Below are 25,423 nucleotides of genomic sequence, written 5' to 3'. Positions count from 1 at the left end.
GGGCATAATAACCAAAGGTCAAGTTGGCTTGAAACTCAACATTAAGAAAACCAAAATCATGGCATCCGGCCCTCTTAATTCCTGGCAAATAGATGGGGAAGAAATGGAGGTAGTGACAGATTTTGTTTTTCTGGGCTCCAAGATCACCTCAGATGGGGACTGCAGCCAAGAAATTAAAAGACGCTTGCTCCTGGGGAGGAAAGCTATGGCAAATCTAGACAGCATACTAAAAAGCAGAGACATCACCCTGCCAACAAAAATGCGTATACTCCAGGCCATGGTTTTTCCAGTTGCAATGTATGGCTGTGAAAGTTGGACCATAAGAAAGGCTGAGCGCCAAAGAATTGAGGCCTTTGAACTATGGTGCTGGAGGAGACTCCTGCGAGTCCCCTGGGCTGCAAGGCGATCAAACCGGTTAGTCCTAAAAGAGATCAACCCCGACTGCTCTTTAGAAGGCCAGATCCTGAAGTTGAAACTCAAATACTTTGGCCACCTAATGAGAAGGAAGGACTCACTGGAGAAGGGCCTAATGCTGGGAAAGATTGAGGGCAATAGAAGAAGGGGACGACAGAGAATGAGATGGCTGGATGGAGTCACTGAAGCAGTAGGTGTGAACTTAAATGGACTCCAGAAGATGGTAGAGGACAGGAAGACCTGGAGGAACATTGTCCATGGGGTCGCGATGGGTCGGACACGACTTTGCAATTAACAACAACAATAAACCAAACGTCAGCATAGAATTTCATACAACTTACTTCGTACATATTATTAGAAACCTGCCTAGAAAAAAAAACACATTCCTTTGCTCAATCAAGAATTAGTTTTAGATTGTTTTCAATCTTCAGTAATTCTTTCACAAAATATAAAGATGGGGAATTCTATATATAAGACCTTGTTCATTATATGAAAGAACAAACGCAAAGCAGCATAAATAGTACAAATGAAAAAGATATCTGAATAAAATAAAGAGTTCTCAGATTTGTAGTTCAGATTCCCAATTTAAAAAATTAAAATAAAAAAATTAAAAGTTTCAGATGAGGATTTTTCTATTTTTTTGGCTTTTATGAAAGAATCTTGTCAGTTTCTTTTGAATCACAACTCAATGTTCAAAATATTAAAAAGCTGATGAAGACCCTAAATTTGTCAATTCAGCTGCCTAATCTAGAAGAATATCAGAATGATGGATACTCTTATCTCAGGGGTGTCAAACTGCCGGCCCACAGGCCGGATACATCACACTAAAACCACGCCCACCCCCATTGCCAGCAATGGGAAAAAAGTCACGATATATCGTGACACGTCACGTGATGTTGCGGGTTTGATACCCATGCCCTATCTCAGGCTGTAAAATGGATAAATCTTAAAAGTGATGAAGACTTAATGTAAGACCGTTCATAACAAGTAAACCATGACACAAATTGAGATGAACAGATATTTTTCTACCTTATATATAAAATCAATGTTAATCAGACATGTTCACACAAGGCTTCAAACTGCTTCCTCAGAAATATATCTATTTATCTCTATCTTGTTAAGTTACTCCATCCAAAACAAGAATTTTAGATAATGGTTCATAGGAATCTTCTCTGTATGTATTACCATTTTCTAGAAAATGCACCAATTACTACTGCCTTCCTTATATTAGAATTAAACACTAGCACTCCAAAATTAAAAAGATCTTCACTTAATGTGGATTAAAGTATGAACTGATACTTCTGAGACCACTCTATTCAATGAAATGGTCTCAAACATTCTTGTGTTTGGAAGCTTTTTTTAAAAAGTTATATTTCAGTTCTTTACAGATATTTTCTAGTTAATTCCTCTGAAAAAAAGAAATTATTTTCCTCTCATTTGTCTCCAAGGAGTTCTAACTCGCCACAATCAATCCCTGGCAAGAGACTAATTACATAATCCCTCTTATTAGTTTCTTCATTGCTTTGCTCATTTCGAGGCAAACAGTTTTTACAATTCTCTGGATAGCATGGTTCCCACAATATCAAATTCCACCTCTTATTATACTTCATTTGCTTCATTTAAGAAAATGGATGACAATCATATTTATCCTCCATTTTTCTTACAATATTCTTAAACAACGATGTTAAACAGATGAAAATTTTACAGTATTCTCATTTTTAAAAAATGGGACCAATAGAAATATGCTTCCAAAAGATCCAAAATATTCTACATTGTTCCAATGTTGAAGCTAATAACAGGGTAAGTCTATGAAGAGATTTTCTTCTGTGCCTTAGAAATATGGGATTCAAAAATCATCAAGAATTTTTCACAGAAGACATCAATGATGCCAAAGAAATGGATTTTTCACTCTAACCTTTCTAAAGACTCTTAAATTCAGGGTCTTAATTTTTAACAAAAAATAGTAACTACCATAGCTATTTATTTCATCCAAAAAATTTAAGTATCTAACGTCGTATCTTCTGTAACTATTCTGTTATGAAACAGTAATTTCTCATGAAGCTTCTTTGCCTATTTACAAATTGAACAGACATTTGCTGGATCATCCCTTTATGTAATGGCACAATAATTTTCCATTTGGGCTGAGATTTTCCCAGTGTTGGAATACAGATCAAATCAGAATAATCTTTAAGAGGAAAAAGACTATCGCTTTTTAAATGTTTAAGTTCATTTTTAAATCTATTAAAATCAATGTGTTCTTAAGTACATTCAGTTAACAAGAAATGGCCAATGCAAATAGCAAAAAAATGTTGCAGTGATAAAATTTATCTTCAAGAACCTAAAGATCCTTGTACCTCCTATAAAGAATATACAATGGCAACAGATTAAAAAGTGGCACTAATACAATCTGTATCTGAAAATTCAAGACTGATTATTTGGAATAGAACCAAGAATTTGAGATGTCTGTAAAGATATGAATCTGGATTGCTCTTCTAGTTTCCCATTTCAAGATAATGGTTTTTAATTTAAAAAGGCATTGTTTGGCCCATTATTAATTAAGACTCTCAACCTAACAACATTTGATTTACCTGTGTGATATAAATCAACCGTGTCAGTTTCAAGGTCAACCTACCTTACCTTTCTCCTTATACAAGTCTATTCTAATACTGCTTAAGTTGAGGAATCTTCTCAAAGAATGAGAAATAGGCAGCGGTATTTATAACTCTAATAGATGATACCTCCTCTCCCTATCTTTACTGAAATTTAAGAAATAATCCGCTTTTGAAGAAAAAGGATTGAAAGTAGATTTCAAATGAAAGCTAAGTTAAGACGAAACGTGTTGTGAGTTGCCACAAAAGGCCCCATTCACAAGACAAGATCAGACACGAAGAACAAGTGGAATGAACCACTAAGCTTCCTTTGAAGGACACGTGGCGCAGAACCACTTCCGTCCTTAAATACGCGGGAGAAAAAGCGCCTTGTGGAGAAGTGAAATTTTTCTAGAGCATCTCACGGAAATGAACGCCTTTAACCGTGTCGCCCGCCTAACCCCTAAGCGGAGGACTTTCCTCTGTTGCAGAGAGCGCGAAGGAGCCAAGTCAAGCTCCCTCGAGAGCCATCTCTTCCGCGAGCATCGGACTTTGGCGGCGGCATTATCATCCAGCCTTTTTCCCAGCCCCCCGAAGCGCATTCGGATTCTTCCGGTTCTAAAGAATTTCATTTCAAACCCAAGCGGGTCGCATTTTCCATAAGCCTCTCTCTTTCTTTCCTTTCCTGCGAAGTACAATCGTTTGCCCGGATCTCCCGCTCGCTCGCCTTTCTGTGAGGCTGCCTAGAGGCGGCTTTCTCCACGCCCGCCGGCAGCTGCATGCAGGGGTGCGCGATGTCACCATGTACGCCGAGCGAGAGGAGGATAAAGGAAGGAAGGAAAAGGAAGGGTGGGGGAGAGGGGAATTCGAGGTAACAACCTTTCTTTTCTCTGCTCTTCCTGGGAATCTGAAAGTTTTTCTTAAGAGGCAGATCTTCGGGGGCTCTGAGGAACGAGGCCCCTAGCCCCTCGCTAAGGGGCTGTGCCTGTGTCTGCTCGAAGGCCCCGGAGACTCCAGTCTTGCGATGGCCACTGCGCGGGGAGTCCCTGCCCTCTACGACGACAGTGTTTAGCAGCGGCGACTCATCACTTCGGCTTCTTCCAGAGCGGGCGCCATTTTGTTTGCCATCGTCCGCTTCGGCTGCTGCAGCTCCGTTCTCCACACCGAAGAGGCCGCAGCTATCTTCCACCCGCTGAGAGGGCTCGGGCGCTTTTTCACCGCCACTCATAGCCGCGGCATCCGCCATTCAACTGCGCAACACAGTCAAGAAAGAAACGACCCTGCGCTTCTCCCCCAGCGAGACCCCCCCCTTCCTCAACGCCATGCAGGGCGCCCCCAACGCCGCCTCCACCCTCCACCTACCCAGCGAGCCACCGCTTCCCGCTCCTTCCCTCCCCGTTTTCACTATAACATGGCGCTGGGGCGTCAGGAAAGAGGAGGAGCTTTTTCACCTCTCCTCGCAGCCAATCAGCGTTCAGCGGTTTTGATAAATTTGAGGAGGCAGGCCCCGCGCTCTCTGCGGGGATGTGGAAGGGCGTGGCGGCCCGTGGAGTAGCGCGTGGCCGTGGTCGACGATCGAGTTTGGCCTTGGTGATTGTACGCAAAGTAGAGGCTATTGAGTCTTTTTTTTTCCCCTCAGTGTCATCGCAAAATGGTGATTTAACTGCGCCTTTAACCTGAAGGAAACTGAATTTTTAACTAGAAGGAGGGAAAGGTTTCCTTATAGATGTGTTAATAGCAAGCAACTTCGTGCTTTTTTTCTTCGGTATTTGAAGTACTGTATTTATGCGCATCAGTTTTCTGTTCTTAAAAATGGCTTAACTTCACCTTTGCTGTCTTTTTCTGTTAATCCTCCTTCATAGCCCAAAATAGTGCATCGATATCAAAAAGTTTAGAAAGATGGCCAAATTAGGGTAGAAAAGAACTTTCTTTCGCTTTAGTAACATATATTGCAGTTTTCTATGTGGAGGCATATACAATGCTACTTTTTCAGGGAACGAGAAAACTGAGCAAATATTGAACAAAACTTGTATTTCAAACTTAGTTTAGTTTATTACTGCAAATACATTATTTTTAACCGTCCCAGTTATTCATGTATTTTGATACATATCTTAGGTAGCTTGTGTATTGCAGACTTCAATAAGCTTTTTTAATTGACAGGACATCTTGGTTTATTTGATTTCTAATTAATGTTCCACTTTTGTCTCTTCACAGAAACCTTTAAGATGCAAAAGCATGTTCCTCAGTATTTTGGGACAATTAAATTGTGCATTATTAGCCATATTCTCCTAAATATTAAAATTGACTTGTTTCAAGTTGAAATTAAAATGAGTGAATTTTCCCATTATATATCTAATAATGTTTGCCATGTCTATATAAAAAGTTACAAACTGATAAATTCTGGACATAGGACACATTTTGCTTTGGATATAAGGTTATACACCTATAAAATAATTTAATTACCATAGTACAGGGGTCTTCAAACTTGGCCCTTTTATGAGTTGTGGACTTCAACTTCCAGAATTCCTCAGCCAGTATGCCTGGCTGAGGAATTCTGGGAGTTGAAGTCCACAAGTCATAAAAGGGCCAACTTTGAAGACCCCTGCCATAGTAGATTGAGAACTGTAAGAGGTAGTCTCTACCTCAGCTTTCTCTGTGGTAATGTGATAGAACCCATTGTTTCTCTTCATAAATAAAAGCAAACTCTGCTAATTGTCCACACAGCTTTTGGGGTCAGCTTTTCCTTCACTAAAAAGCAAGAGGGAACCCTGAACAGAAATGAGACACATATTTATATATTTTCTTAGCTATCACGTCACACAGGGAAGCTGGCATTTGGTAGATAAGATAAAGGAGTAAAGAAATAGTCTTTCCATGATCCTAAAGGCCTGCTAAGGTAACTGGGCTAACTGCATATATGTTCCATCAAGGCTATCCTTAGATTTCTGATCAACTTACTAAGTAGAATTCATTGTAGCTTCATCATTTTTTAAAAAAATTCCTGCTGATCCCTGTTATATTTCAGTTATTAAAAGAATACAAATTGATAGTGAAATGAGAGATTTCCTATAGTACAACTAATAATTGGAAAAGAAAGAAAAGTGCACGTTAGTAAAGAGTAAGTAAGCTTCTCTTGTTTCTGGGAGCTGTGGTGGTGCAGTGATAGAATCCAGTTATTACAGGCTAACTCTGCTTACTGTCAGAAGTTCAATCCTGAGTAGCTCATGGTTGACTCTGTCATCCAGGCTTATTTCCTGCCTGATCAGGGGGTTGGACTCGATGACCTCCAAGGTCCCTTCCAACATTATTATTGTTGTTGTTGTTGTTGTTATAAATCTGAATGCAATAATGGGGGAGGATGGAAAACAACGGGCAGCTCATCCATATGTGCTATATATGTGTTCTTTGCAGATGCTTCACAGCTATCTCAAAACATTCACACATCACTGTAATGGTACAGTTCTGTGAGACCAATTTGGATAGATCTAAGCTCAGGTAAATCTATGTTACTTCATTTCCTCTACAGCTCAGGTAAATCTATGTTACTTCATTTCCTCTACATTACTTTAAGTTTGGATTCAGTTCCATCAGACCAAGCCAGCATGGCCAGTAGCAAGAAAAGTGTATATAGTAGATACTTTCTGTGCTACCAAAAGACAACTGAAATTTATATTCTTAGCAGTTTTGCTTGGATATCATGGGATTATTTTTTCTCATTGTGATCCCCACTTGAATCTTTCCATTGTGGTTATCAAACACTTAACCACCAAAAAGAAATTTGAACACAAAGTATATTGTATGAACCTTGTTTGTTAATGGATAACCCTAATTAGTTAAAATTACTAAAACATGTTTAACCTAACAAAAGCCTGCTACTTTGCTTGTTATGAGTTTTACTATGTAGTAGCTTGCATACTTAATTACCTGGTTAAACCAAGAATAGGAATAATTATTATGATGGAAGGAAATATATTGAGATAAATTCATATAGGATTTAGGATCAGCTATCAATAAGGCTTATAAGAAATAATGTGATTAAGATTTCATAAATTTTAACTCTTAATTCAAAAGAATGAATTAGGTTTCACAGAACTTATCACATCTTTATTTCACTGAGTAAATTCTGTCTTTTACATTTTTTCCCCAGAGGAGAAAAAAAACCTGCTTCTGATTTACAGGTTAATGAATATAAGAATTGAAAGTTGGTACTTCAGTTGCCTAGGCAACATTGCAGAGGAAAAAATCAGCACTTTGGATTTACTACGTGGTATGTGTAGATGATCCTCTTAGGTGCAGCAATTTTCATCAAGATAAAAGTTTTAAAGTTTCATGAACTACAGTCTATAAAACATTTGTCAAAAAGTGTGGCAATATTCAAAAACTATTAGGATAACATTACCTCTCTCATAGCTGGCTTTTGAATGAAAAATACCAAGGCTGATTTAGTTATAAAAAATGAGTGATTAATTAGTAATGTTAGGAATAAAATTTTAGAATAAAAAGTAAAGTTAAGTGACACGTACTGTGTAAAATTTCTACGTGTAGACTGTAAGATTTCTACACAAAATATCTACACATAGACTGCAAGATTTCTACACAATTTCTACATGTACACGTACTTTGTAAGAGTTCTGCACGTAGGCTATAGGATTTCCACACTGAGCTTTAGGATTTCATGATAAAGTACATATAAGGGAATAGGTGAAGCAAAATAGTAAGGGGCAGGGATAATGTATTTTGTTTAGGCGGCTCTGATAAGATTGTAACCTCAGAGGAGGGGCCAAGGCATCGGGATAGAATGTATATAATGTGTGTTTTCGCTGTGACTTAGGTGTGGCTCAAATATTTATTTGGAGTCCACCACGCTTTACAAACCATTGTAGTCAATAAATCTCTATCTAATTTCAACTTGCTGTTTGGTGTTATTCAGTGGGCTAGAATTTCTACCAACAGATTATATCTGGTTTGTTGTCTGAACATAATCTCTGAAAATATCCATTATGGCTCAGTGGATTTTTTTTGTGTTTTTATTTTTAAAAACAATATTTTATTTTATTTGTAAAGTTTTTTTGTATTTTTTGAAAACAATATTTTATTTTAAAAGATAATTATTTCAAAGATCCTTAAAGAATGAAAACAAGGAAAAAGGAAAAAATACACAATTTACAAAATGTTGAAAAAGGAAAAATATTCCACTATTCTTACAAGTAACATTAAATTGGAAAAGGGAAGAAGGAAAATGATAACCAAAAACCCGTCCCAGGTGTAAAGCCACTAAACTAGAATACTGGAGATTGGGAGTTCTAGTCCTGCTTTAGGCAAAAGGCCAGCTGGGTGACCCTGGACCAATTGCTCATGGCCATAGAGGAAGGCAAAGGCAAACCACTTCCAAAAATGCCAAGAAATCTGCAGAAACTTGTCCAGGCAATCACCTGGAGTCAACACTGCCTTGAAGAAACAAGACTAAAACCAAATATAACTACCCTAATAATCATATGTTAATTTGGTACTTTAAAATTTATATCACATCAGAAATTAAGACATAATTATCTGTCATTAATAATTGGCAAATATTCTAACAGGATCCATCATGTAGTTCCCTCCCAAGCATTAAAATGTTACAAAATTGAACTTCCCATCCCAGCACAATGTAATCAACGATGTTCCCCAATAGAATACTTTTGCAGGTTTTCTAACGGAAGGCTTAGCCCATAAAAATCAGGCAGCAATGACCTTGGTTCCCATGGGACAAAATATTGTTTAGCCTAACATTAAAACCACCCATCCCCCTCCCAGTACTGTGGCAAACGAAACAAAAATGGTTTCAGCCAAGATCATTGCAATGTTGACAACAGTTTTATATGAATTTTTCATTTTGACAATACTGAAATACTATATCAGTAGAAAACAATACCAGTAAATGTTTTCATACCAGTAAACATACTTTTCTTCCATTGGTAATTCCCATTGTTACATATCAATTGTCTTAACTTCTACATTCATTTTTTTCATATAAAATTGGCTTTTTCACTTCCTGAATCATATTCAATCATAATTTCTATATACGCCTTAAGAGGTTATCTGGCTTTTATGTTATAAGCAATCCAAATTGGTCAAATCTTTAAATGTGCCACCTTGTTTTATTAGAAAATGAGGGAAATGATCATGACTGACATACTGTATAAAAAAACTATTACCTAGACCAGGGGTGTCAAAACTGCTGGCCCGTGGGCCAGTTTTATCATACCGGAGCTGCGCCTACCCCATTGCCAGCAATGGCGAAAAAGCTCCGAGACGTCGTGCGATGTCATGTGATGTCGCGAGTTTGACATGCCTGACCTAAACAAAGAAGGCTGAAATATTTAGTACTGAAAAGCAGGATAATATTTTGAAGCAGCTTAGGCAAATGACCCCCTGATTTGTTGAAGTGTAAGGAGGAGGGGAGGGATAGTATAATGAAACTTCTGTTATGGTTTACTTCAGCAAAGTATAATTCTAGTCTTCTGTTGGAATTGATTTTTGGCCTGCCTAGTGGACCTAAAAGTTTTTGCAATTCCTTTTTAACTATACATTATTGTTTATTTAAAAACACTGAAACCATTGAGGCATATCTGAACATTTCAGTGAAAATATTCCATTTTTCCTAGATTGCAGATTAAAACTTGCAGTCCATATGAATTATTTCTCCAATGATTAAATATTTTAGCATGTTTGCTTTCATGAAAATAAATATTTAACAACAAAGCAAGAGAGGAGAAGCCTGAGGGTTTTCTTCTTTTATATTTGTGACAAAAATTTAATAGGCTGCATATAACTGAATAATCTGTTCAGCATTGCACAGTTGTATCAAATTGGAGTATTTATGCAGGCTTTCTGAGAATCCTTCTATAGTACTCTAACTAAATGGTAATATGGTGCAATCTGCAACTCAGGTCAAACAACCTGATAGTAGATTAAAACTGGACAGTCAGACCAAATTTTGCTTATTTCCTATATTATCAGTAGCATTCAAAATATGTCTGATACTATGATTCATCTATTTCTTTGGGACAGATCCAACTGAATCAGGATAAATTATTTTGCCTAAGAGACTATGTAACCTTTTTGCAAGAGAAGCTATTAAAAGCGTACAATCTATATCCAATAAGGAAAAAGGCCTGTTCAGCACTGTTGTTTGTTCCCTCCTTATAAACGAAGAATATATAAAAACTTCCAGCCACAAAAGGAGGAAATGCTTGACATTTATTACCTCTGTTAATTGTTTCATCAGCATTCTTTTGAAAATCTTCAACTATATTGCAGAAGAATCATCTGGTTCTAAGTATTCAGTTTTAACTTCTGTCTTGCCCCTTTCTTCAATCTTTTTTAATTGGCTTATTGAGTAATAATTTTGTTACAAATTAAACAATCTGTGTTGTATCTAATAACTCTATAATCGCCCTTAGATTTCCTGATGATCAATTGTGGCTTAACGTTATATACATACTAGGCCATTATGGACATTGTTCAATAAATAGACAGTTCTCAGTGCCAACTTTTCCTGTGTTTATTTTTATTCTCTTAATATTTTCTCCCAAACTTCTAGAAATTGTAAGTGGATATTTGTTGTTGTTTCAGACAATTTTCTCTAGATTTCATGTTGCACTATACATCATTTGTTGTACTATACATTATTCCAATGACTGCTAGCAGTTCGATTCTCACCGACTCAAGGTTGACTCAGCCTTCCGTCTTTCTGAGGTCAGTAAAATGACCCAGATTGTTGGGGGAAATATGCTGACTCTTAGAGAGGGCTGTAAAACACTGTGAAGCAGCATGTAAGTCTAAGTGCTATTGCTATACAGTACACCCACACCCACATGCACACATACCAACAGCAGTGCTATTCTTGTGGTGATTGTCTAAGTGATTCTTCCTTAGATAAAATCCAGAGAAATCACAGTCTAGCCTATAATCTTCCATCAAAATATTAACAAGGTCTGATCCTGTGATAGAGAAGGCCTAATTTCCCAATAAATGTTGAAAGCATAGTGCTTAGCTTGCAAAAATGTGACCCCAGGCATATTATGGGACAAGGCATAAGGCATAAACAAAAAACGCTTGTAGATGGTTTTGCTAAAGATGTATTGCTGAACCAAGAAGATTCCTGGAAGAGCCATGTTCTATCATATGTAGAAATCCTGTGGTTAAACTATAATTTAGGAGTATATTATGCTAAGCTATATATATTTATATGTAGAAATGCTGATTATTCCAAAGAAATTGGTATCAGAATACATGGAACATCTTGTCAGATATGCTATAACTTGTAAGTACTGTATAAAAAGCACTGGATAGGAACTGGTAGTTTGAGAGAGATCTCCTTGTGTTCTTTTTCTACAGAATACAGTTTATTTTACAATCTCCATCTCAGTGAGTTCGGTTCGAGTAAGGACACATCACACAACAAATCCCAGTATTGAGCTGGGACAGCACCTGCTTAGCTTCCAAACACAAGTCAGCAAAGTGCTGAGGCTTAAGGTTGGTAATATGTATTAAAATTAACAGCAGCCTGTGGATAGAAGATATTTTTTAAAACTATGTATGTATGTATGTATGTATAAAACTACCTCATGAATACCCTGACAGACCAACATTTTCACATATTCACTTAAAATGGTTCTAATTAGAGCCATATCTGGTCTGCAAAGTGCCTCTCAACTACTAGAAGTCAAAGAAGAGGTGTCTGTATCTCTTTGCTACTATGTATAGGTAATAGATTAGTTTTTGCACCCTAGTTAAAACAGTAATAACATAAAATGCATAATTATTATATTTTAGGAACATTTCTTTTAATAATTTAATTTTTCCTTATAAGCTTAAAACTATCAGTAAAGGCTAGCCCCAGATATTTGGCTGCTCAAGGTGCCACATCAGCAAATGGGCATATTTCCCTTGCCTATCCTAATTAGGCCCATAAAACAGAAGAGTCCCACAAACAATCACACATGTAATTAACAGTGTACCTTTCATGGGACTCAGAATTAATCATCTGGTGTGCTTGCCTTATTACAGTTAACAGTTAGGAATCTGCTGTTCCCCGAAGAGAAAAAAAAAAGAGAAATGATCTGGTTTCAGGAGATCTTTCAGGACTTAACAAAATAAGCAAGTAATAATCATTAAAAATCTACAGGGAAGCAATCATGCAGGATAATCAGAGTTTGTACAATCTATATATTACGTTCTAATGAGATTTGATTATAGATAGCCTGGTTTAAGCATGTATAAATGTGGAATCCTGATATTTGGCAACAGCCTTCCTTATTTTTGTAATGTCGTTAAACAGGCTTTGATTTCCATCAGGAATGAAAACACAGAAAGATTCACCCACCAGTTTACAAACCTCACCCTCTTTGGCTAGCAGGTAATCAAGGGCGATACTGTTTTGTAATACTGTTTTCCTGATGGCATCAATACCACGGCAGTGGTATTAACCAATTGTTCTAGGTCAGAAAACTTTTTACACTGCTCCAACAACATATTAATACCTAACTGAGGGAGTAGGGTCCCCAAAAATTGGTACCGTCCATTGTGTAGCAATTCTGGGGCCATTATGTTGTGGAGCCACTTTGCCAGATCGAAAACAAGCATGTCAGCAATCTTATTTATTTATTTCTTTATGAGACTTATATACCGCTTTAAGTGCAAGCACTCTCTAAGCGGTGTACACCAGTAAGCAATGTATATATATATTTACATTGCCCCCAACAATCTGGGTCCTCATTTTACCTACCTCGGAAGGATGGAAGGCTGAGTCAACCTTGAGCCGGTGAGATTTGAACTGCTGACGTGCTGAACACAGTCAGCTAAAGTGGCTGCAGTACTGCACTCTAACTGCTGCGCCACCTTGGCTTCTTTTCGTGGCCTGATCCTCCTTATTTTGGGGCCTGAGATATGAAGGAGAGGAAATGTGTGCATTGAACTTAACCAATGAAGAATAGTGGCTAAAGGTGCAGTCTACTGTACCTGCCAACTGGCAGCAAACCGCAAGCTGGAGAATCATACCATGTAACTTCTGTGAGACTGTCAAGAGGGGTGCCACGTTAGGTCCCTTTAGCGGAGTATCCAGCATATGATCAAACACAGATACTTACTCCAGGGGTCAAAGGAACAGTCATTATCAGGAAAAGGGTCACAAAAGAGGGCATCCTTGCTTATGGTATAAGAGCAAGGCCTAATTCTAAGACTTCCAGGATGTCACTTCCATGAGGAATTTGTAAGAACACTGATATTACAAGAACTATAGCCCAGTGTCATCGTACTTCAGGAGGTGATATTGAGGCCATTTGACCCAATGCATACTCTACCCTCTTCGATGTCATGCAAGTGGTAGTATTTCATCATGTTCTGGAAGGGCTGCGCACCGCTTGCCTTAGTATATCCAGGGTCAAGCCGCTGCCAGACCATTTCTGGTAGTGCCGTGTAATGGAGTGGGCCTAATAAACAGAGACACCATGTTTTCCCCAGGTCCTGTGCCATAGTTACAAGCCAACAATTGCTCAGGTTGCTCACATCATGAGCAACCCAATATGCCTCAACCAAGCTCAAATACAAATTGGTGGAAATGTCAAGGAGCTTGGAACAGATGCTTCGTCAATGTCTTACTGCTGTTCCTGTAATAGTTTCCTGGGAGGCACATACAACCTCTGTAGGTTTAGGAGTTATGATGGGAGGGTACAGAGTGTTATATAAATTGAGACAAGTGCCTACAAACAGTAACACAATCATAGTCTATATGGCAGGTATGAGGCATTTTCTGATGCAGATTGTCTCCTTCATGCACCTCTGGGCTTCCATTATGCTGAGGAAGGTGGTGTAGAGTCCTTCAGTTGTTGGGAGGACAGATTGGGGTTCACTTCTTGCTGTTTTAGTCTGCTCCAGAGATTATACACTGGTGGGGAGCAGAGGTTACTAGCATTTGCATCCCTATTGGGCAAAACTTCATTGTTTGCCTTGGTGGGTTTGGATGGCTTGCGTTGTGCAGCTTCCTTATCTGGGGCTGGTACTGCCTTGCAGTACAAAGCATGCACCCAGGAGATAAGACCCTGATCAGTCCCTTCCAACAAGGAGCTAAGCAATTCTATTAAGGGGATGTTGAACCAGATATGAAGAGACATTGATAGACATTGTTTTCTCACAGAATCAGACCTTTAGACTGCAATAATTACTGGATATTAAAAAATGAATAGAAATTAAGTTTTTTTTCTAAACAATTTTACTTTTATTAAAATAGTACCAGCAGATGGCAGTAATAGTTTGAACAGTTTCACTGTATTTTCAATTGAAGATTACTTTTTCATAATAAACTGAATCAAGACCACATTTATGGAACAAGATAATAAGAGATGCAGCCTTTATTTCTAGCCTGTGATGTTTATTTTGCTTCTTTTGCTGGTGGAGTAAAAGGTTATAATCCTGTTGCTGTCAAATATTTGAAGATAAGATGTAAAATTCATTCTGATAGCAAAATACAATAATTTTGAAAATATCAAATAGACATTTCTCTTCCTCATATAGTTTTTCAGCTTCATTCTTTTTTTTATAGGTATGTGCTTTTCCATAGTCAGCTGGGTTTATTCCTATTTTTATTTTTATTTGAGGGGCTTTAAGATTTTTTTAATATTCAAGAGCTTTTCTATTTTTGCCTTGGTTTGGCATTTTGGGTCCTTCCATTGTATATATGATGCCTAATGCTTTAAACAGTGTCATGATGTTATTTCCATGCAATATTAAATGTCTGAGGGATTTATTTAAAAAGAAATAATTGCAGCATAGAACAGGTATGTTTACAAGAAACTCATACTGCTCCTGATTTAAAACACACACACATATCTTTCTCACCTCTATGGATGGTATATATCTTCCTTAATCTCAGGGCCTGGGAATTGGAGGGTTTTGCAGAGTGTCTTGGCTGTTCTTAGCATGCCTCTTTTTTGGACAGAGAGCTCTGATGTTCCTGGGATCTGTTGGAGCCACGCTTCCAACTTAGGAGTCACAGACCCCTATGGCTCCTACTACTCTTAGAACCACTTTGGCCTTTACTTTCCTTGTGCCTCATATGTCTATACTCCGTGACCGCCTACATGCCCTGATGCCTTCAGAATTTTAATATTAAAGTTGTAAAGGAAACCATGTTTTCCAAATCTCAAAAATCCACTTGGCTGGAGAAGAAACTGAGGTCTATCGTTACCCTAAAGATATGCTTTTTTCATAAAATACAATACTTAGCATTGGTTGGCTTGGGAGAACCATTCTAAAATTTTAGCAGAAAGATCCCCATAATGTCTTGCCTGATGTCTTAAATATGCATAAAAGTTTAACCTATTAATCATAGAAGAGATTGAAGGAAGCTATAGAAAAAGAAGTTTCCCTCTTTAAATTACTGAAGCAGTTATAGCACACGAAGCATGTCTTTTGAATGAATTACCCAGTCCTATTGTATTTCCTAGTACATAAATGTTATTTGCTTCCCTTTAAAAAAAATAAAATCAACTCCTATTGTAAGATTTCTAAGGGAATACTCATTTTGATCCTGGACTGCAACAATTGCCGGTGTTTGTTCCTGTTCAGATATAGCAAACATCTTAAAACTGATTAAAAAGAATTTGATAAAATTCATTCCATAGCTCTCACATTTCAAATCCTTCATAAACCTACCATTTTGAACAGCAGTAATATACAATGTTTAGCTAAAATATAAAATTAATAATACTTTGAAGAGATATTCTACCTTTCCCAATTAAGCATGGAGATATGAAACATAATTCAGTGTAATTTATTTGAAATGTTTTGAGAACAGTATAAGGCTATTATGCAAAAATATTTAATCACTAATACAGTATTTTTAATAAATGAAAACATACAACCTCTCTAACATTTTGGCAAGTATTTGTCAGTTCAGTAGTTCACAACTTAAGCACACAATCCTTGGTATATTTACTGAGAAATAGTCCCATTGTGTCATTTGGACTTATTCCCATGTGTTGTAAGACTGTAAAAATGGTAAGATTGTAGTTTAATGTATTTTCTATTGTGTCTCCTTTGTAACTAATACTCCAAGCCCAGTCTGGAACATTGCATTAAACCACGTCACTGGATCTGCTTCCCTTGATTGGTGAACATTTTCCAGAATAAAGCAAGTTAAATAAATTACAAGATTGAAACATGATCATAATATTTTAATCCTATACATACAGAAATATCCTAAACAATGATAATTGTAATTCATACTTTTTTTAAAAAAAGTAAAATAATCTATTATATACTGATTATTTTAACATAATTATGTGTAACAGATTGTGAAACATAAAAAAAACCTGATACCTTATTTACTCCCCTAGTTTTTCTGTAAACATAAAATGTTTGATGTATACATTTTTTCAACATTACTGTTGTACTGAGGAGTCTATACTGTATGGAAAATAATAGTAATAATTATATTTCAGTGCACTAAGTTGTGTATTATAGGCCCATTTATAAGAAATCAGTAAAATACTAAATTTATTCTTGTTCAAACCTAATTGTACTTTTTTTAACTCAATTTCCCAGTTTATTGGCATTTTCCCAAGTTTAGCTGGGGAAGCTAATCAAAGAATAGCTGAACATTTTTCTGAGATGTTAATCGGAACACTTTGCAGTTGAGTTACTAGAATAAGAGTAGGTGCTACAGACAGTTCTCAAAACAGAGAATTATAGAATGGTACAGATTGGTGCTAAAGAAGCCAATGCTTTATCGGGAGGTCTGTTAGATGAAAATATCTGAATCATGATTTTAATTGTGGCAATCATGGCTTATTTTAATCACTATTAACTAAGCAGTTTAAACTCCTGATAATACACTTTATAAACATGAAAGTGAATTAACTTAAAAACTTGGCCTTTCTAATGTTTTCTAGTGGGGAATCCCTATTCCAAATTTTTGCAAGGTTGATAATGTTTACATCTGAATCACATTATATGTATTCTGAATTTTAATATGAGAAGTATATTAAACAAGTTTCTTATACAGAATTCATGACAGAAGTTATCTAGTCTCAGTGGTGGCAACAGGATATGATGCTTTTGTCAAAATGAAAAAAAACAAAGCAGTGTCATCCTCTAAGTTTGTTCCTGTTGTATGTGTTTGTGATGTCACAACACATGTATAAAAGGGATGGACCTTGTGGCTTCTTTTATCATTTGCCATCCTTTCCCTGTCAGGCATCTCCATCTGTATCTACAACGAAGGCTAGGAATATGAGCAATCATGGAAACTGAGAAAGAGAAGGTTTATTTGCTGCTTACCCAACTAATTTTCCCACGATAAGTCTTGATTATAATTTTTATTTTTAAAATGTAAGACAAACTAAAAAAGCCACCATTTTATGTACAAAGTGATATGTTACCTCAGAAAGGCTACACGAAGCAAAATAATTCTGTTTAAATGAACTCAAAATATTTCAGCTGTCATTTTTGGTGCTTCCATGCTTTTAATGTTTATTAAAATTGAATCTGCTTATTTCACAGCACAATCATACAAAGTTTTAGATTTTCCGTATTAAAGAAGTACCAATTTTCAAATGATTTTCTTGCATGTATGCACTTAGAGAAACCCTATTTTATTGCATTAGCCATGTTAATTGTTGACATGTGTATCTTAAATTTCACCCTAAATATTTAAATCAAGCTGTATTTTATTGCTGACTTAGTATTTTAGTTTATCCTAAGATATAGCACTGCTTTATAAAAGTTGGACATCACTTGAGTCCTCATTTTTTGAACACCTTCCACTGTCTAATATGCTACTTGTCATAGCTTATGCACCCATGCAAGTAATGTACTTAATGTCAAGTAATGTACTTATGTCAAATCACTGGGTAATAAGTAACTCAGTTGTAACTTCAAGCTTTCTGAAACCATGTCTTTTCTAACTTCCTGACTTTAATACTCTAACAATGCCATGCAGACAACTTGTGTTCGGTTGCCATTTGAAACATCAAATGTGGGCACTTTATAAACAGGGACACCTGCTATATAGTATGTCTAAACCAGTAGTTTAGAAATCATGTCTACCAACAGGATGTGTGAAATAATTGCTCAAGTACCTGTCTCAACCACTGAGACATTTACAGACTATCACAAGACTATGGTTGCCATACATTCCAAATCACACATACTGGCAGTTACAGTATTATGGTCAACAGGTACAAATATAATAGGGATTGAATTGATATTGTCACAAAAATATTAAAAAGTGCTTCTTGCTCCACATATGGAATCCAAATACGTACATATAAGACACTGAAAGCCTCTTGAAGCTTTTGTCAGACATTGCTTTCTAACTCTCTGTCATTCTCCCAAGAATCTGTCTCTTGCATGTGGTCACACTCAAGGCTGATTTCGCTAGTGTCCATGCTGCAGTTAGATCCACTGTCTGACTGGTCCATTTGTTCAGACTTGGATTCTTGCTGGAATATACTGTTCCTACTTGATGCTAATACAGATCCTTCCAAATCAAGGACTCCACTCTCACCCGAGGCACGCAAAATCAGTTCTTTGGCTTGACGGATAGAGTTGAGCCACAACTGTTTATTGAAGGTATCATTTGCTTGTAATGAGTGGGACTGACTTTGTGATCCATTTTTGAAGCTGATTCTAAAGAAGTTTTTAACTGGAAGAAAGGAACCAAATCAGTATATGTAGTGTTGTCTGTAAGATGATTTAAATACTGTGTTAATTTTCAGAACTTTTGGGCTTTGGTTTGTAATTTTACACAAAATATTAAAGATTTAAAACAATGGCATATTATTAATAATTTAAGAACTGGGCTACTCTAGGTACCAGCTACATAAAGGATATGTCAAAATAGTTTCTTAACAAAACATTATTTTAGAATTTTAAATAAAAAATAAATTTCTGAAATGTCATTATTTGATAAACATCAAAATAATCTAATTGATTCTTACTTCTCTCATTGTTGCTGAATGCACCACGTATGGATCCACCTAATCGCACCTCTCCATCTTGCAAGTCTTCCAGCATAAGATCCTTCACAGGGATGGGCTGTCGATACATTTGGTAGCAGAGTTGTTCATTATGAAGAATTGTCCGAGTAATTACTAGCACTTCTTGGAAAAGAAAGACATGAAATTTCTGAGGAGAAAAGAAAAAAAACTTGAGTTTCTTTTCTAGAATTTTCTAAATTATTTATAAACCAACCAATTACTCTAGAGTAAACAGAAACTAGTAAAGTTCAACTTCTCTCTCTCTCTCTCTCACACACACACACATGCACTACACACACACACACACACACACACACACACACACACACACATGGTATGCATCTTCCTTAATCTCCAGCAGAAGCTCCAATGTCATTCCTGGGATTTATTGAAGCCGCTCTCCTGCTTAGGAATCACAGCCCTGAGTGGTCCTACTACGACTGGGACCACTTTGCTCTTTATTTTCTAAATCCTCTTTAGTTTTTTCTTCAGGCCCTGGTATTTTCCCAACTTCTTATACTTCTTCCTGATGTTGCTGTCACTTGGCATTGCTACCATCTATTACCACTGTTATCTTCTGGTCATTGTCTAATACCATGGTGTCTAGTTGATTGGCCAGTACCTGTCTCTCTGGATCTGGAAGTCCCACAGTACCTTGCTCCTATTGTTCTCCACAAACATCCGGGGAGGGTGTCTTCCATTTGGACTTCGGAGGGTCTAACTCATACACTGTGCAGACATTCTTGTACACAATGCCAACTACTTGATTGTGTTGTTGAATGTATGCTGTTCATGTCTGCATCTTACACCATGCCACTATGTGTAATCTGCACCTTGAGTCCTCTCAGGTGTAATAGAACTCTGCTTCTATGGATCTAGTGTTTAGTGCCTGTTCTTGTGCAGCTATGATCAGTGCTTCAATGCTAACTTTTAGTCAGCCCTTCCTAGCCATTGGTAGGATTTCCCAATGTCTGCCACTTTAGCTATCTGTTGATGGTACATCCCATGCAGGGTCTTGTCTTCCCATGGCATTGATCTTTCTCCTTGATTTTCTTCTCATGTCTGCTGCTGCCTCAAGCTCATTTTTGGGTACAACCTTACTGATGTACTCATTGACGCCATGGGTTTCACCCTTTAATACTCAATAGATCCCACCCACCCTCTTTCTACCTGGGGTACAATCTCTGATTCAGGGTTGAAAATTCCATATATTGTGAAGAAGTTCTGGATCTTCATGTTCTGCTTTGACCAGCTCATTCTACCAGCTGGATATTTGACTCATATATGTTGATGGCATGGATCTTGTTCTTCAGAACCTGTCTTATCCTTTGGTAGTGGTACTTGGGATGCCACATCTTTTCAGTCCTAATGACATCCCAATGTTGTCACTGTAGATGTGTGTCAGATGGATCAGCGAGTTGATGTCTTTCTCACTCTTGCATGCAGTTTTGTGTCATCTACTGTATGTAGAGGTGGTGGCTGACGGTAATTCCACTCTTGAACTTGTGTCCATATCCACTCCTTATGATTATCTGGTGGAGGAGGTTCAAGCCTATGCAGAACAGCAGCAGGGGCAATATATCGCCTTGGAATATGTGCACTTGATGGACACTTATGCAAATTATCTTGAGTTGATTTTCAGTATTATTTTCCACAGTCCTACTGAGTTCTTGTCCTGTTGACTTTGTATAGCACCAGGGATTCACAGATCAAAGTGTGTGACACTGAACCCTAGGCTTTCCTATAGTCAATCCAGGCTGTGCTCAGATTAGTCTGTTTTGACCTTGAATCTTGGGCAACTGCTCTATCTGTGAGCAACTAATGTTTTGAACTTCTGGACTTGTTCCCAAATTCCCTTATGAGATGTGCTTATGTACTGACCCTATGGTCCTATAGCTTAGCAGCAATGATCCCTGACACGACTTTCCATGTTGTGGAAGGCAAGATATTGTATGGTGCTGTTCTCTTGTGGGGATCTTTTGTGACCTGCCCTCCTTTTATGGATCTGAATGGTCATTTAAGAATATACTGGGGTGGGAGAGCCCTAAGGAAATATGAGGGATGGATGGATGGAAGGTCGGATAGACAGATATCACAATGCTATTAAAAGAAGAATATTTTCTAATACACATTTGCCCCTTTGTTGTTCTAACCAACTGTAGCCTGAAACATCCAACAGTATGGTTAATTTGAGCAACAATCTGTTGATGTAAAAATCAGAATTCAAAGGAAAGAGAATAAAATATACCAGGTTTTTTTATTTTGAAAAATAAATCCCTTACCGCTCCCCTGTTGTTTTTTAGTTCACCATGACAGCAAACAACACGTGACTCATCTATCAAGGAGTCCCTTTGGGTATCATCAAGATATATCAGCCTCTCTTTGTAATACTGACATTCAGATTCTCCCGTCTTTTTATTGATTTCTGCTACTATGCCTTGAACAATATTCATCTGGAAAAAAAATAAAGAGATTATTTACAAGCAGGTCAATTTCCAAGCCAGGTTGACTAGTAGCTTCTAAAACAAGATCTATTGAAAGTTACGTTTTCAATATTTTTCTAGCACAGCATTTCTCAACTTTGGCAGCTTTATGGTGTGTGGACTTTAATTCCTAGAATTTTTCATTCTGCATAGTGGTTCAACTGAATCCGCAAGAACTTCTTGGTTATCATTAGAGGAAAATATTTGTAGGTCAGTGTTGAAATGAGGGGTCCTTGGTGCTCTCTGGGCTTGATTGTTTTCTTACCCAAACTAGGTAAAATCATCAATGCTGGACAAGTGAATGAAATGTCTGCAAGAAAATAATCAAGCTCAGAGAGCACCAAGGACCCCTTCACTCATTGGTGTTCTTTTGTCAGCAGGAATATGCCATATGATAATATGAATACATCCAGTCCTTTTTCAGTGACCAAGTTCCATTCCAATGACCAGGTTTTTAAGTGTAATGATTGCTAAGCATACGCTTCACACACAGAGAGACACACATACACACAGAGAGAGAAAGATGCAGTGAAGATCAGCAGGTGCTGCTTTCCCATTCAGATAAAGTTTTCTTGTATCACATTAATCTGCGTTGTTGTCAGGCATGTGAATTATTCATAAATATGTGCACTGGTTATAAAACAATTTTTTAAAATGTATTACCCTTTATTACCACTGTATTTGCAAATGATCTCTAACAAGGTAGTTGCTAAATGAATGACAGTTTAGCACATTTATTCATTCAAGCCTATATAATCAGAATCCTTTTACACATAAACAGCAGGACTTTGTAGTTTGATTTTCTAGCTAAAACCTCTAGTATTACATGTGCTTGACCCCAAACTTGCATTGTAATTTGCTATGCCATAGAAAATAGGGATGCTTCCCCAAATAAACCTAAGTGATTAAAACTAATCCTGCACACTTCTAGTAAAAAAACAGTTGTACTGAATTTCCACGTCTTCATTAATAGGAAGGAATTCTAAAATTTGTGGGAGCCCTAAGCACTTGGTGCCTTAGCTATTGCAACATAGCTAATACACAGTTTTCTTGAAATGTTAATCCCTGGTCAGCCTTTGAATACCTAAACTGTAGCAGATATTGCCAGAGGATTAAAGAAAAGGTTTGGCATAAATAGCTTTGGCATGCTTCTGTTTCTTAGAACTATATTTAAGAAGAAACACTATGGAGAGGAATATTTGAAGTTGTGATATTTAGCCATAAATACATATACATACGGACAGTCACAGTAAGACATAGTTCATGTGTTATCAGATTCTTTGTTTCTGCTCAACAGAACTTATGGAAACCGTTAGTATGACCAACCAATTTAGATGTGGAGGTCACACGACCTGCTTTGTCAAAGGAAAGAGATTACTTGGTTTACTTCATTAAAAAGGGGGCTTGGGGGTGAATACAAGCCATACCGGAGCTGCCTAGCCTGGAAAAATACTTAGCCAATAGGGCAAGAGAAGGCACCTTAACTTTTCCACAGCCTCTAAAATCAATACTACTTTTCTACTTCTACACTGCTAATATTCTTACATTAACTGTAAGTAATTTTGCATATCAAGCACCTACAGACTCACATACACACTATTGTAATTTTATTCCTTGAGATGGATAATTCAACATTTTTAAAAAATGGCTCTACTTGCTATATTATTGCTAAATACATACAGCTTCTTCAAGGTGCTGATGATCTGGATGATCATTTGGTGTGTGCCTCAAAATCTCTCTAAGCAGCAATGGATATTTCACCAGACGGCTGCGTGGGATATCAAGGAAATTCCATAAATCTAATTTGCGACTGAAAGGCGATTCCAAGCAACGCTGTAGGAAGTCCTGCACTCTGTGATCCTGTTTTTTATGGTCCAGCAAAGCTTTAGCAGCCACTTGATTGCTACAGTAACTATCATAAGAATTCAAGAATGGCAGCTAAGGAAGAAAAGAAAAGAAAATAATATGAGGCAAGAGTTTTTACATGTTCATATTCATTTGTTGCTTTCAGATGGGATTGTTTTCAGATTTTTAAATCCGCTACTCTAGGATTCTAATTATGCAGTATTGTAAGTTCTAGAACTTTTATTTTCCTACCTACAGTTTAATGTCTTTGAAAATAGTTATTGTGGCTTTGTATCCAACAATGAGTTTAAAAAGCACATTTTCTGAATAAATCCTATATATTTGAGCTAATACAACAATGCAATCTTCTGAAGCAAGTTGATATATATCACCTGAGAATGTTATATTTAATCTAACTATGCAAAGATTATATAAATACCACAAGCACTGCTTATCAGCACATGCAAATAGATATTTGTTAGCATATGAAACTGTGAAAGCAAACCAGTTTTCTTTTATGCCTGTGGCTATATGAAGTTTGTTCTTTATCCTTAATCCTTTACAGCAGGGGTGTCAAACTGCTGGCCTGCGGGCCAGATGCATCATCCGGAAGCCGCACCCACCCCACTGCTGGCAATGGCAAAACTGTCCCAATACGTTGCGCGACGTCCCGTGACACTGCAAGTTTGACATGTCTCTTCTACAGTGTTAGAAAGGTGACTTAAATGTTAAAATCAAAGATCCTTTTCTTCAAATTTATATATTTTCCAACTATATTAATTTTAACTCAAATATTCACAAATCCTGCTACTCATCTTTCTATAAGCACATTTGTAATGCCAAATAAAATCGCTTTTTGAAAAATAGGAACAAGAAAACAAATATGAGTATTTTACATACCCAGCTCACAAGAATGTGACCAACTGATTCTGTAGATCCATCAGGCTTTCTAATTTCCTTTAGTCTCCTAAGAAGATCTGATGAAAATAGAATACTGAGTATTATGGCAATGAATGGATGACTTGGTTTATGAATCATTTACTGATAACATTCATAACATGGAAAGCCAGGCTTAGCAGATAATATAACACTGGTTTTTCCTCTACAGTAGAGTAAGGTCTTGAACTTTTGTGTGAATCAAATATACTGGGTTTCCCTATTTTTTGGGCTAAACAACAGAAGATGCAAGCTGTCAATTTATTATTAGTTTCTAATAATAAAAACTTTTGCCAAATGACATAAAAGCCCCTATCATTTTTATAAGAAAGTGAGTCAAGTGGCTATCTATTCATGTTTCAGTGACAAACCTCATGCAACATACCTAATTGTGTCTTCATACATCCGTTTTAACTGCTGCATTGTTTCAGTTTCAGTTATAATCAGCAGTATGATCTGGTATCTCTTAATACTAACCATTTCCACATTTAAGCATCCAGCCCACCCTCTAAAGATGCTATGAATCAGAGTCTCCCCTCATAGCACCCTTAAAAAAAAAAAAAAACAAATTTCAGGAAGTCCTAAAAGTAGCTCAATAGAAAGGAAAAAAAAACAACACACATACCATTTCACAAATCTGAATAAGCTGAAATAGCCAGTTTTGTAAAATATACCCAGGAAAGCTCTAGTATGTACTCCAGTATTTTATTTTATTTTTGGGCAGTGGTGGAGGACAATTTGATTTTACTAGGAACACTCAATTCCATAATGAAATCTTAATAGATTCCAACCAATTCCAAGGTAAAGTCCTGTTCCATAAACATAAACCTATACAAATATTATAGACAAATTTAAATACTGGACATGGCTGCATATTTCAGCTTATAGATTTTGTATACCACTCTAAAATTATATACAACCATTTCTCCAATATACTGAATGCAAGGAATTATACCTTCATGAAGAGGAATTAAAGAATCTAATGTTCCAAAAATTTGGTTTAATTCTTGTTCAGACATTATGGAAAGCTTAAGCATTGGATCATGGTACGCCTGTGAAAAGACAGAAAAGCCATACAATAAATGTGTAAACTTTCTATTAGTGATCATATTTGTGCTCTAGCACCTATATTCAA

At 36.9% G+C, this 25,423-nt stretch overlaps 2 protein-coding genes and 1 long non-coding RNA gene across 10 annotated transcripts in view; 1 reads left to right on the top strand and 2 right to left on the bottom strand.

The window, feature by feature from the left end:
* The window catches only part of TASOR (transcription activation suppressor), a 71,164-nt gene extending 66,881 nt beyond the window's left edge, over positions 1–4,283 (bottom strand). For all 4 annotated transcript variants that reach the window (XM_039348141.1, XM_039348138.1, XM_039348139.1 and 1 more), the window contains exon 1: positions 3,882–4,283. In XM_039348141.1, the coding sequence (XP_039204075.1) occupies positions 3,882–4,248 (367 nt within the window). In that variant the 5' untranslated portion in view covers positions 4,249–4,283. The remainder of the gene's footprint in view (positions 1–3,881) is intronic.
* Positions 4,284–4,528: 245 nt separating this feature from the next.
* On the top strand, positions 4,529–7,653 carry LOC120310109. The gene is made up of 3 exons (XR_005557269.1): positions 4,529–4,598; positions 6,414–6,497; positions 7,150–7,653. It is a non-coding gene; the product is annotated as an uncharacterized LOC120310109 (long non-coding RNA).
* Positions 7,654–15,800: 8,147 nt separating this feature from the next.
* Positions 15,801–25,423, bottom strand: part of ARHGEF3 (Rho guanine nucleotide exchange factor 3) — a 124,726-nt gene continuing 115,103 nt past the window's right edge. For all 5 annotated transcript variants that reach the window (XM_039348147.1, XM_039348148.1, XM_039348149.1 and 2 more), the window contains 6 exons: positions 25,244–25,340; positions 24,253–24,329; positions 23,188–23,445; positions 21,307–21,477; positions 18,986–19,172; positions 15,801–18,690 (listed from right to left, as the gene is read on the bottom strand). In XM_039348147.1, coding sequence (XP_039204081.1) covers positions 18,344–18,690; positions 18,986–19,172; positions 21,307–21,477; positions 23,188–23,445; positions 24,253–24,329; positions 25,244–25,340 — 1,137 coding nt within the window. In that variant the 3' untranslated portion in view covers positions 15,801–18,343. The remainder of the gene's footprint in view (positions 18,691–18,985; positions 19,173–21,306; positions 21,478–23,187; positions 23,446–24,252; positions 24,330–25,243; positions 25,341–25,423) is intronic.

This window comes from Crotalus tigris, unplaced genomic scaffold, assembly GCF_016545835.1.
Source record: "Crotalus tigris isolate CLP2741 ecotype Arizona unplaced genomic scaffold, ASM1654583v1 scf7180000018122.1127207, whole genome shotgun sequence".
NCBI lineage: Eukaryota > Metazoa > Chordata > Lepidosauria > Squamata > Viperidae > Crotalus > Crotalus tigris.
This window is presented reverse-complemented; position numbering and strand designations above follow the sequence as displayed.